Here is a 13,007-nt window from a genome sequence, read left to right on the forward strand (position 1 = left end):
ATAGAAATTATCTCACTAAGTTGCTGAAAGTCTCACTAAATTGCTGAGGCTGGTCTTGAACCTGCCTATACTAAGATCTCAAAATATTTCCTCTATGTTTTCATAGTTTCAGGTCCTCCATTTAGGTCTTTAAACCATTTTGGGTTGATTTTTGCATAGGGTAAGAAATAGGGGTCAGGTTTTATTTTTCTGCATGTGGATATCCTGTTGTCCCAGCTGACTTCTCTCCCATGTGTATTTTTATAGGTTTTGTTGAGAATCACTTGACTGTTGATGTGTGGATTGACTTTTGAGATCTCTGTTCTGTTCCATTTGTCTATGGGTTTGTTTTTAGGCCAATACTAAGCTGTCTTGATTACTTTAGTACTATTGTATGTCTTGGAATAAGGTATTATGATTTTTTTTTAGCAGCCATTGTGAATAGGATTGCTTTTCTATTTTTTTCCAGCAAGTTCATGGTTGTTGTGTAAAATGCTACTGATTTCTGTGTGTTGATTTTGTATCCTGCAAACTTTTCAGAATTTGCTTATCACTTTTAACAGTCTCTTATGGAGTCTTTAGTTTTTTTTTTTCTGTATATAGCCTCATGTTATCTGCAAATGGAGATAATTTTACTTCTTTCAAGGATTGTGTCCTTCCCTTTGCAATGAACTCCCTCCGAGACCTAGGAAAGGCAAACCTTCCTAGCAGCTTAAAAATGCTTAGTAAAATAAACCAACTTCTATTCAGCATGAGAAAAGAGGAGGCTAAATTCACACCATTGGAGCACAAGCCTTTTGCTAATTCCATTAACAAGTTGTTGGAGGATGAGAATCACAGAAAATGGTCAGGGGAGGGGGATAAGAATTGGCCATGCCTTTATTCAGCCTAATGAAGTAAATGCATGTTTCCTCCAAATCAACTCTTAGCAGATGACCAAACATCCCAGATGGAATGACCTCCACTCCGAAAGCACCCACAGAAGGATGATCTGTTGCCTCTCCCTACATAACTACTTGCAAAGTTACTATGAATGCATTGACTTAACATTTAGGAGTTTTGGAAGGTGCCCCAGGGTTCAATTAGGTATGCAGATGAGGATGAAGAGTTGACTCCTGCCCTCAGGAAACTAATGATAACCTAAAAAATGGTAGTTATCCCTCATGTCTTCACAACATTGGTTCGTCAAGAGGGTGTATTTATATATAACCTGCACACATCCTCTTGTGTACTTTGTCACCTCTAGATTTCTTACAATGCCTAATACAATGTAAATCCTGTGTAGATAGCTGTTATACTTAATGTTTAGGAAACAATGGCAAGAAAAATATGTTGTTTAGTACAGCCACCGTTTTTTTTAAAATATTTTGAATCTGTGATTAGTGAATCCACAAATGCAGATGCCATGCATATAGAAAGCCTCTTGAAAAAAATCGAATTGAAAAATTACTCTTAGACTCCTTGAGATAAAAACATTCTCTTGATAGACAATTGCAGAGTGGCCTCAGCCAATAGTCGGTGATGGAGTGAGGTCACCTTCTTATGCACAAGGTAGCTTGGCCATGGGGGCCTGGGCACTGTGTCCCCAACCCCTTCCTTGCACCTTCCCCAGGGCATAATCAGCACTCATTTGTTGAATGAATTCATGCTTCCAGTGCACACTGCGCTGTCACCTCTCCACTTAGATTTTCTGGTTCCCTCTCTAGCTTCCATCAGTTTATCTTCCCATGAGTTAACTCTCTCAAAACCCTTTTGAGTTCTCCAGTGTGATACATGAATGCTCACCAGATGTCAGCATGGTGCAGAAAAGCCAAAATGGCAGGAGAAAATAAAATGTGTCTTGCTGCCAGAATAGCAAATTCATGGCCTTACGAGGTTGACTGATTTCCAAGAACAGCTCATCCTATTTGCTTCTTTATTACTCCTTTCTTTCTGGTTCTTCCTCCCTTTCCAGCAACCCACCTTCATCAGTCGTGGAGTACAGTCTTCAAAGAGAGGTAGCCATTGCTGAATAATGTTACCTCACACATGAAAGAGGGACCTTGCTCCATCAGTGGTGTGGAATAAGTGCACTCTGAAAATAGCTGTTGACAATGTGCTTTTATATCCTGAAGACTAAGGATATTTTCCAGTAGATTTTTAAAAAATGTTTTCAGATAGGATTTCTTCTAACCCTTTACTTCTATACAAGAAAACCAGAAACTATGCGGAGGCTATGACCAACGTTTGTATTCTATTGGGCGGTATCAGGTAATAAGGTGACGTGCACAGTCCAGTCGGGGCAATCCAATGCAGACCTGGTAGAAAAGAGTTCTGAGTTGGACTTTCTTCTTCTCACTCAGTCCTGGGGTTCAACAGAGATCTACCCTCTTCACCGTTCACTTAAGCAAGGATGATAATTCCTGCTTCTCCATGAAGAAAAGATCATGATCTCCCCTCTTTTTTATAGCCACGGATTTATTCATTTAAGTGCTCAATTGAGGGTGCTGTCATTATGAAGACAGGAGATTAGGGATATGTTTTCTTCATCAAAATATTCAGAGCTAAAGTGCAATATAGATACCATCTGCTCAAAAATTATTTGGTCACGAAACATTTTCTAATTCAACATGGCTATAACTCAAAATGGGATCTATGAACTGAGTATTGGTGGCACATGCCTGTAATCCCAGTACTTTGGGAGGCTGAGACAGGAGAATCACAGGTTTGCAGCCAGCCTCAGCAACTTAGGCCCTCTACAACTTAGTGCAATCCTGTTTCAAAATAAAAAGGGCTGGGGTGTATTTGAGGTAGAATGCCCCTGGTTCCATCCCCAGTAACAACAATGAATCTGTGAAACAGAATTTGTAACACTGCAGTGACCTCACGGATGGATGAATAGCCTCATTAAATGATGATAAGCACAACATGGGGCCGGGAGGTCAGCGCTTCACTCAGGGTCCAGGCTGTTGAACTAGAAGCCCTGGCTTCTATGGTAGTTTGGTAGAATTTTTTTAAGTTAGAATTTAGCCCTATTCTTTAGCGTTTCTTATAAATAGAAATGTAGTAGTTCTACAAACAGAAAAACCATAACTATCATTTTCAGAATAATGGTTCCAGCTATGCTGTATATATAAAGGCTGGGTTTTTGTTTTTGTTTTCTTTTTGGTGATACTGGGGTTCCTGGAAGCCCTTTTCCCTCTAGGCTACACTCCCAGACCTATTTTATATTTTTTTATTTGGAAACAGGGTCTCTTAAGCCAGCGCGATCCTCCTGTCTCCGCCTCCCAAGCCCGGGGATTACAAGCACGCCACCACGCCCAGCTAAAGGCTGGTTTAAAGGGCTGAGGATGAAGCTCCATAGTAGAGTGCTTGCCTGACATATGTGAAATACATGGTTTCCATCCCCAGCACCACTAATAAATAAACATATAAGAAATTAAGAGAGGTTTAAGTAAATAGTGCAGTGGTAGCCTTTCCGCTGATCTTTAGTAGTCACGCTTTACCTTTGGGCCAGGCTTTGCAAAGAGGAACCTGAGGCAGGAGGATCTCAATTTCCAGGGCTCACAAAGACACTGCTTCAAAATAAAAATTGAAAGGGCTGGAGGCGTAGCTCAATGGTAGAGCACCACCTGGGTTCAAACCCCAGTACTGCAAATGAAAAAAATAAATGAATAAATAAATTTCTTGCTAGTCCTCTCTCCCAAAGAGTCCTATATGTCACTGGCATCCTACCTAGGAGGAAGCAACTCCCTTTCTCCCCTGCTCCTCCACACTCCCAAGATCTCCCAAGACCAGTCCTCCACACACGAGGAGGGGAAGGCAGAAGCAGCCAAGGAGAGCTTGGGTCGCAACCCTGGGCCCTGACTCCGAGCCGCCCCTCTTTTCTGTTCTTCCAGCTGCATCTGCACACCTCAGAGGGCCAGAGTCACAGGAGTCACCTACCTGGGACACAGGACACTTTTTAAAAGATTATTATTATACCATTTTTCCACAGAACTTGACTTTTATTTGTTTTTATTTTTGTTTTTGCGGTACTGAGGATGGAACCCAGGGGCATTCTACCTCCGAGTGACATCCTCAGCCCAATTTTTTTATTCTTTATTTTTGAAACAGGGTCTCACTGAGTTGCAAGGGCCTCACTAAGAAGCTGAGGCTGTCCACAAACCTCGATCCTCTTATCTCAGCCTCTGAAATGCTGGGGTTACAAACATGCGCCACCACACCCGGCAGAATGCAACACCTTTCTTTTACTTTTTTTATTTTTTTATTTTTTTTATTTTTTATTGAACATAAATGGTATACATTTAAACTATACTTGGTGCCCTCCCCCCCCCACCCCTGTTTTCCCTTCCTCCTCCCACCAATGATTGTCCCGGGTAACCATGCCATATTCATAATTTTACACATATTCGGATGTGGACCCTCATTAATCAAGTTCAGTCTTCCTCCTCCCCTATCTTTCCATTCAAGCTTTGCTGGTATTTCCCCTCCATTACCTGGAGTACCACTGGTGTCCTCTACATTCCCTAGTTTGGGTATATTAGAGGGAACATATGAACCTTCTCCTTCTGTGCTTGGCTGGTCTCACTTAACATAATGCTCTCCAGGACTTTCCATCTTGCAAATGGTATGATTTTGTTCGTCTTTATGGCTGAGTAGAATTCCATTGTGTGTATTTCCCAGAGTTTTGCAATTCATTCATCTGGAATGCAACACCTTTCTAAAGGTAGAATCACCGCATGTATGCCAGTACTCATATTTAGAAACACTTTTTTTTTAATCTGTGTGTGGTGATTTTCTTAGTATCTTCCTGTGGATATTATGTAAAACAATTCATTAGTACGAACATTTTCCATACAGGAAAATGGACAAACAGTGCAGGGACTTCACCCACAGCACCGATGAGACTCAGACCATAAGCCCAGGCTTCATGAGGCACTGACTAATACCTTCCTAGTGATGCCTCTATAATGGAGAGGCAAGCTGTCCCCCCAGCAGGCCACGAGGCAAGCAACAGAAACACTCAGCTCCAGCCAGGTGGCAGATTGAAGTCCTTGAAGGCTGCTGCTCCCAAACACTGGAGAAATGCTGGCCCTGCAAGGCGGGATGGCGCTTCAGTCCTGTCAGAGGCTCTGGGCCAGAGCAGGTTGAAGACTCGGGTGGACTTAAATTTTAAGATCTGAATTCAAGTAACTTTTAAATTAAGAATTGTTCTCTTACTTGCCTGACAGATTAATTACACAAAAACATGTGCAAATTGTGCTGAAATGCGGGAAAATGCCTTGAACTTTGACAAGCAATGCAGCTGCTCCATTCCCTTCTACCTCCCATACAGAATGGAAGTAAGTGCGACTGGAGCGTTCCACTGACTGTGCTACTTAACTCTCCAGGGTAACTTCAGGTGCCATTTAATTCATGACCAAAATGAAAACTGAAAAACAAAGCAGGACGGGGCTGACAGTGCTTATAAAGCATTGACATCATGCCCCCCCACCCTTTTTTTTGGTATTACTATCTTTTGTTTCCAAGTGGGGATGGAACCCAGGAGCATTCTACCTCCAAGCTACACCCCCATCCCTATTTTTTAGTCTTTTCATTTTTGAAACAGGGTCTTACTGAGTTGTGAAGGGCCTCACTTAGTAGCTGAAGCTGCCCATGAACCTGAGATCCTCTGGTATCAGCCTCTCAAATGCTGGGATTACAAGCATGCACCACCCCACCCAGCTCTATTTCTAAGTTTTGAGATTCATTATGTGGGGTGTGTGTGTGTGTGTGTGTGTGTGTGTGTGTGTGTGTGTGTGTGGTGCTGGGGATGGAACCCATGGGCATTCTATCTTCGAGGTACACCCCCAGCCCTATTTTTTATTTTTTATTTTGAAACAGGATCTCACTAAGTTGTGGAGGGCCTCACTAAGTATCTGAGGCTAAGAACCTGGATCCTCCTGTCTCAGCCTCCCAAGTACTAGGATTACAGGTGTGTGCCACCATGCCCCACAAGTTTTGAGATTCTTTACCTAGACAGATATAGTGGCACAATCCTGTAATCCCAGTATTTGGGAGGCTGAGATAGGAGAATCGAAAGTTGGACAGCTTCAGCAAGTAGCAAGACTCTCACCAACCTAGTGAGCTCCTGTTTCCAAATAAAAATAAACTAGGGCTGGAGGTGTAGCTCAGAGGTATAGTATCCCTGGGTTCAATCCCCAGCACCACCAGAAAAAAGAAATAAGATTCTTTACCTACCCAACTTTATGGCATAATTCTTACACTCAATCAAACAGGTTGTATTCCAGAGTCAGTATAGGAGGGGACTCTAGAGAGCATTGAATTCAATGTCTCATTTTCTAACAAGAAAATTAAAGGGCCGAGAAGCCAAGTTATTTGACCAAAGCCCACTGAGTAAGCTAATATCAGGGTCTCGGATGATGGTGCCCTCCTTGGAATTCACCCCCATCCCAAGTTGTCATTCTCTACATACAACTACCTAATCACAAAGAGACTCAGGTGAGAAATAATAAAGAAATGTCTCTATTCTTGGGCTAATTAAAGACTCAGATTAGTCAAAGACAGAATTAGACAGGCAAGATATTTATAGGGGACACCTGTGGAGGAGACAATGGGGGACTCAGTGGAGGCTGGGAGGGCTGCAGGCCAGGAGATAGCTCTGACCCTGAGAAGGAGAGAAGGAAGGAGGGAGATGGGAGAGGAAGGAAGGGAAGGAGAGAGGTGAGGACGGTTTTCAGGAGATGCTGATGGGTTTGACTGGAGACCAGCTGAGTTTCAGATTGAAGCAGGGCCTAAAGGTGGAAAGCCAGCCTGGGAAACTTAGCAAGTTGGGCTGGGAGTACAGCTTGGAGGTAGAACGGCCCTAAGTTCAAGAGGAAAGCTGCCTGGACCAAGATTCATGTCACGCAGAGTCATCTTTGAAGGGAAGGAGGGGGCCAGGTCAATGTGGAGGCTAACGCAAGGGGAGAGGTGAAGAGTCCCGAGACAGAGCAGGCCTTGAAGTACCTCTGAGGGGTTGAAGGAAAGGTACTCTTCATTTGATTAAGTCTGTGGAGGCCACAGAAAAGTCTCCTCTGAGATCTACTTCAAGGAGTGTAATTGAGGGATGGCCCCAATTGCCATGCTCTAACATCAAGTGTGTGCACCAAGGCCATGGTTTCCAGCGCCCCACAAGCCAGCGCTGAGCAGAACAAGGACACTAAGGTGGCTCCTTCCGAGAGGAAGGACTCCTATGATGGGTCTCTTTGGTAACTTCCTATCAGCTAACACTTTCTTAAGAATGCTTTGTGATCTAGCTGGGCCCCGTGGCACACACCTGTAATCCCAGTACTTGAGAGGCTGAGATAGGAGGATTGCAAGTTTGAGGCCAACCTGGGCAACTTAGCAAGCCCATTTCAAAATAAAACAGGGCTGGGAGTCCAGGTAGAATGGCCCTGAGTTCAATCCACAGTACCAAAACAAACACACAAATAAAGCATCATAATCTAAGATCTTCCTTCTTCCTTCTCTCCCTTTCTGGCTCTTCCTACTTCTTGTCTCTCCTTCCTTTCTTTGTTCTTCCCTCCTTCCCTCTTGAGAATTCATAATACTTACATTTTTGAAGAAATTTCCACCTGTCTGTGTTCTTCAAAGAGAATATAAAAGGCCGGGCATGATGGCGCACGCTTGTAATTCCAACATTCAGGAGGAGGGTACCGGAGGATCATGGTTCAAGGACAGCCTCGGTGAGGCTCTTTGCAACTCAGTGAGACCCTGTTTCAAAACATAAAGAATAAAAATTAGGCCTGGGGGTGTTACTCAGAGGTAGAATGCCCCTGGGTTCCATCCCCAGTATCAAAAAAAAAAAAAAAAAAAAAACAAATAATGTGTTACCAATAGTCAACCATTCCTTTCAGGCAGAGTTTTTTTATTAAAAATAAATAAATAAATAAACCACACAGGGCCTTCAATTCTAGTTACCACACATTACATGCACTGGAACCTAGACAAAGAATCCCCTTGAAATTCTGTCTTAAACAAAGGGACCTGCACAAAGTGCCACTGGTTTGAAGAAATGCCATACATTAAACTGTGCCTCCAAGAATAATCAAAACATGATCTTGGCTGCCTTCATCCTGAACAGAGGACCTCTAAAATAGGTGATTAAAACCCTCCATTTCCCAGCGTGCAAGTGCTCTCTGCCTGCTTCTTCAGTCACTTATGGGGATGTATAACTCTGATTAAGGAGAATTCTCTCTTTGGCTTCCATGAAAATGTACGGCAGTTTTTTCCCTGTGGATTTCATGTTTTCTAAAGTCAAGGATCAACAGGGGACTTCCCCTCTTTGTGTGGGGCATGTGATTGGTCTTTTCCATGAGCCTGGCCCATTTGCTCTCTGCCGATTGTGACGCAGCCACTCAGCAACTCCCCTTCCCAGTATTTGAGAGGTTTTCCCTTACAAGTGACGTTTCAGCCTTTCTTGTTTTCTGTAAGTACCCACACTTAGCATGACTTTTCTTGCCAGCTTACCATGGGTACCAGCTCCTGTTTTCTGTACTCATCCTCTTTGAGGTCCTTAGCAGGAGAGACCAGCAGTCTTTCCAAAATGCTTTTGTACATATGGTTAAAGAATCAATGGGTTCCTGTTATGAGTAACAGGGCCACAAGGTCTTAAGACCAATGAGTCATGTCACACACAATGTGTGCCTTCCCACAGTGTCATATGTTTATTCAACACTTAAAGGTTATAGCACACAGGAACTCATCAGGAAGTTGTCTAGGTAAGGTTAAGCTAAGTCCTAAATTCAGATGTTGGGTGGCTGCTTTGCCAAAGCCATTAGCAATGAATGAGCATCAGTTTGTCACACACTAACAAACCTAACAATATAACAAAGCTAACCATTTAGCACATAACTTCTAAGACTCAGAGCACTTCAAACAATCAGCAAACATTACAATTTAAATAAGTAAGAAGTAGGGAATAGGAACCAAGTCCAGGAATGGAAGAGGAGATTCAGGAGTTGGCCCAGACTCTGAGCTGTCAGATGTCGCACCAGAGCAAGTCACTGGATCAGAGTCAGACAGATGGACAGACTGTCATGGCATAAGCAAAGCTCAACACACTGCTCATAGGAAAGCGGAGTTTTTATAGGGCTTTCCGGGTTTTTTCCACTGTTTTTTTCAAGCTCATCCAGGATTATTGAACCTGCCACTTTTATCATCAGATCAAATTTATTGATGACATAAGTCCATCAGAGGTGAGAAAGCATTTTATGTTCTTATCAACCAGCTCAGAAATGCTGGTCTGGGCCCCATGCTGACGTGTGCAGACAAATTTCTGAAGCTATATACTGGCATGCCTTGACAACTTGTTTGTGAGCTTTGTCTGAGCTATATGCTGGAATATTAAAACACAATGTGAGCCGGGCATGGTGGCGCACGCTTGTAATCCCCGCGCTTGGGAGGCGGAGACAGGAGGATCACGCTGGTTCGGAGCCAGCCTTGCTGGCTTAAGAGACCCTGTTTCCAAATAAAAATATAAAATAGGTCTGGGAGTGTAGCCCAGAGGTAGAAGGGATTCCAGGAACCCCAGTACCACCAAAAAAATAAAAAAAATAATAATAAAACACAATGTGTATGAGTTCTTAAAAATTATTTTATATCCCATGCTCTATACAGCTCTGGAAATTCCAAAGGAATGCTTTTGTGTTTCTTGCACTAAATATGGCGCCCATCACATGAGAGGCACTTAATAAAGTTAGAACTCCTTATTTTGAAGTACAGGCCTTCATTATTTTGAAAGTATATAATATATTGATTATAAACAGCTATGTTGGACATTTCTACGTAAGCCATTAGTGAAATCTATGGATATGTTCCTGAAATCCATATAGACAATTCCACATGTGCTATTAGTAAATATGTCTCAAGTTGGCCTGAAAAATTTTAAGGGCCTTTTATGCAAAGGCAAAACCACAAAGGTGGCCTGGGACTGGTAGCCTCACATAGTTGCAAGCACAAAGGGACATCGCTCTCATGGCAACTGTTAGAGTGACAGTCACCTTTTTTTGAGATCAGTGAATCATTCCATCTTTTTGTCCACAGCAAAAGGCTTACCATTACTTGAGCAAGTATTATGTGCCAGCTACTGTGCTAGATCATAGGGGTAAAAGGACAAAAACCCCTAGAACCTGACTGCAAGAAGTTTTGAATCACATGCCTAGTATACACAGGCACCTGAATATGCTCAGTGGCCCCCTCGTGTGTGTGTATGTGTGTGGGTGTGGGTATAGGAGTGTGTGTTTTACTAGGGATTGAACCCAAAGGCATTCTACCTCTGAGCTAAACCCCTAGCCCTTTTTAAAATTTTTTTGTTTTGAAACAAGGTCTAGGTAGGTTGCTGAGGCTGGTCTTGAACCTGCAATCCTCCTTTCTCAGCCTCCTAAGTACTGGAATTACAGGCGTACACCACTGCATCTGTTGTGGTTCCAATTTAAAATGACGTTTCATGAATTTGCTTTGAAATCACATCATGTTGGGTAGTAAAACATTTTTACTAGTATTGCTGGGAAGTGACAGTATTTGTAAAACTAAATCATATATATATATTGAAAATACAAAGCCTGATTATAGAACTTTTTCAAAGCAAGATAATCTATTTTAATGTCTTATGATGATATTTATTTATTTATTTATTTGGTGGTACTGGGGATGAAACCCAGGGGCTTTCTACCTCCGGGCTATACTCCCAGACCTATTTTTATATTTTTTATTTGGAAACAGGGTCTCACTAAGTTGCTGAGAGCCTCACTAAGTAGCTGAGGCTGGCTTTGAGCCTGTGTGACTCCTGTCTCAGCCTCCCAAGTGCGGGGATTAAAAGCGTGCGCCACCACGCCCAGTTTTATGAAGACATTTAAAATAGATTAATTCAATAATTTAGTGAGACCCTGCTTCAAAATAAAAAGAATGAAATAGGGCGGGTGTGTAGCTCAGAGGTAAAATGACCCTGGGATATATTCTCAGTACCACAAAAAAATTCAAAATAAAATAGACAACTCATTACAATAATTCTGAACAGATCAGGACTTTCTGATAGGAATATGTGTGATGGGAAGCAGTACTGGGGATTGGATCCAGGAGCACTCTACCTCTGAACTACCCCCACCAGCCCTATTTTATTCTGAAACATATAATCATATAAAAAGAATACCATATTCTTATTAAGTTGTTGAAGGCCTCGTTAAGTTGCTGAGGCTGGCCTCAAATCTGTGAACTTCCTGTCTCAGACTCACAAGTAGGAGATTATAGGCACAAGCTCTCATGCACAACTCCCAAGAGTGATTTTTAAATAATTTCTTGAGGGAGGAAGAAAATGATGACTGTGGGATGCAGCACACCTCAGTAGCTGTAACAACAAAAATCAACTACCAAGAAGGCAGCTTCTTGGCAAAAAAAAAAAAAAAAAAAACCAAAGCAGCAAAGATATTTATGAACAAAAGCACACAAAAAGGAACCGCGGTGGAAGAAAACCCAATACTTAGACCCTGAGATCCACAGCAAAGAGCCCTAGCATGCAACTGACCTGGTGTGGCGACCCGTGCCTTCTGGGGCTGCCAGCCTGAACCACAACTGCTGGCTCCGCAGCCACAAGAAATTCCAGCAAGTAAACTAAGGACCTGAAGTGCTGAAAGCGGCGTCAGAGCTCCAACATCTTAAGAGACCAGCATCATACTTCAAGGATGGGAAAAAAGATCCAAAAACCCATCTGCTCACCAGAAGCCAGCACCTGCAGCGGTGCACTGTGCCCTCCAGAGACCCAGGCCCGCAGGACAGCAAGGTAACCACTACCTAGACCAGCCACAGGGACCCCAGGGGGCTAAGATCTGGTGGCCCATCCCTGAGGTGGTCATACTATAACCTACAGACACAGAAAAGGCCCTTAGTGCCCAGGGTGCAGTATCAACACAGGGTCACAGTGGGTTACTCCAAGATTACACTGGACACCCTCAACAGGTGCGGATAGAGAGCCTGTACCAGGGCTGGAAGACACAGAGCCCAGGGTCAGAAGATGCAGAGCTGAGGGCATGAAAGCTCAGAGCTAAGGCCAGAAAGAGCAAATCACAGGGTCAGAGAGTGTGGAGCTTAGGGCCAGAAAGTTAGAGCCCTAGGCCTTCATGGAACTCATTTTTAGTGACACCTGCCACCCTGACACCTGAACAAAAAGCAGTCAGAGGTGAGAGGAGTGCAAACACTCATAAAGTGGGCCCAAAAGCTAACAATAGGTTATGAAGAAAATCAGAGATAGTGGCAGAATCTACTACAGTGAACAGACATTATACGGGCCCTATATATATAAATTAGCAGTACTGCTTTTTTTTTGCTGTTTTTGGTTGGTTTTTATTTTTTATTTATAATTGTCAGTTTTTGTTGCTTGTTTTGTTAGCTTATGCAAGTGTGTTTGCTCTTTCCCCCACTCCTTTTACAAGCTTCCTCCCTCTATCCCAGCTACTCTCTTCTCTCAAAATTTTTGTTCCCTTACTGTATCTTTTTGTCTCATACTCAAGCAATTTAAAAATCTCCATACCTAACTACTCTATACTAACTACAAGAATCCTACTATACCAACATCTCTCATTCTCAACCAGATACTACCTTATTATACTTAAATTCTTTTTATTTCTTTATTTTTTTTTTTGTGGTACTGGGGTTCCTGGAAGCCCTTCTACCTCTGGGCTACACTCCCAGACCTATTTTTTATATTTTTATTTGGAAACAGGGTCTCTTAAGCCAGTGCACGCGGCTGGCTTTGAACCTGCGCGATCTTCCTGTCTCAGCCTCCCAAGCGTGGGAATTACAAGCATGCGCCACCATGCCCAGCCTTAAATTCTTACTCAATTATATCCTCTACTTTATCTTACTCCTTTACCCATCACCCCAACTCCTCCCCTCACCTAACCCTCACCATTGAAAAAAACACAACTTACCCATCCAGGAACCTGTTGACACCTCTAAATCCCTGCTGATAAGATTGGATCAGACAGGTTACCCACAAACTCACACACAAA

The 13,007-nt window shown here is 42.8% G+C and overlaps 1 protein-coding gene across 1 annotated transcript in view; it reads left to right on the forward strand.

Annotated features, from left to right (window-relative positions):
- LOC308263482 (cell cycle control protein 50C-like) overlaps positions 1-13,007 on the forward strand; it is a gene marked incomplete at both ends in the record, with an annotated part of 34,292 nt that overhangs the window by 332 nt on the left and 20,953 nt on the right. Inside the window, one exon of the mRNA XM_080696498.1 lies at positions 5,193-5,303. Coding sequence (XP_080552624.1) covers positions 5,193-5,303 — 111 coding nt within the window. The remainder of the gene's footprint in view (positions 1-5,192; positions 5,304-13,007) is intronic.

The sequence above is a fragment of the Muscardinus avellanarius genome (genome assembly GCF_963383645.1).
Source record: "Muscardinus avellanarius genome assembly, chromosome: 5".
Classification (NCBI taxonomy): domain Eukaryota; kingdom Metazoa; phylum Chordata; class Mammalia; order Rodentia; family Gliridae; genus Muscardinus; species Muscardinus avellanarius.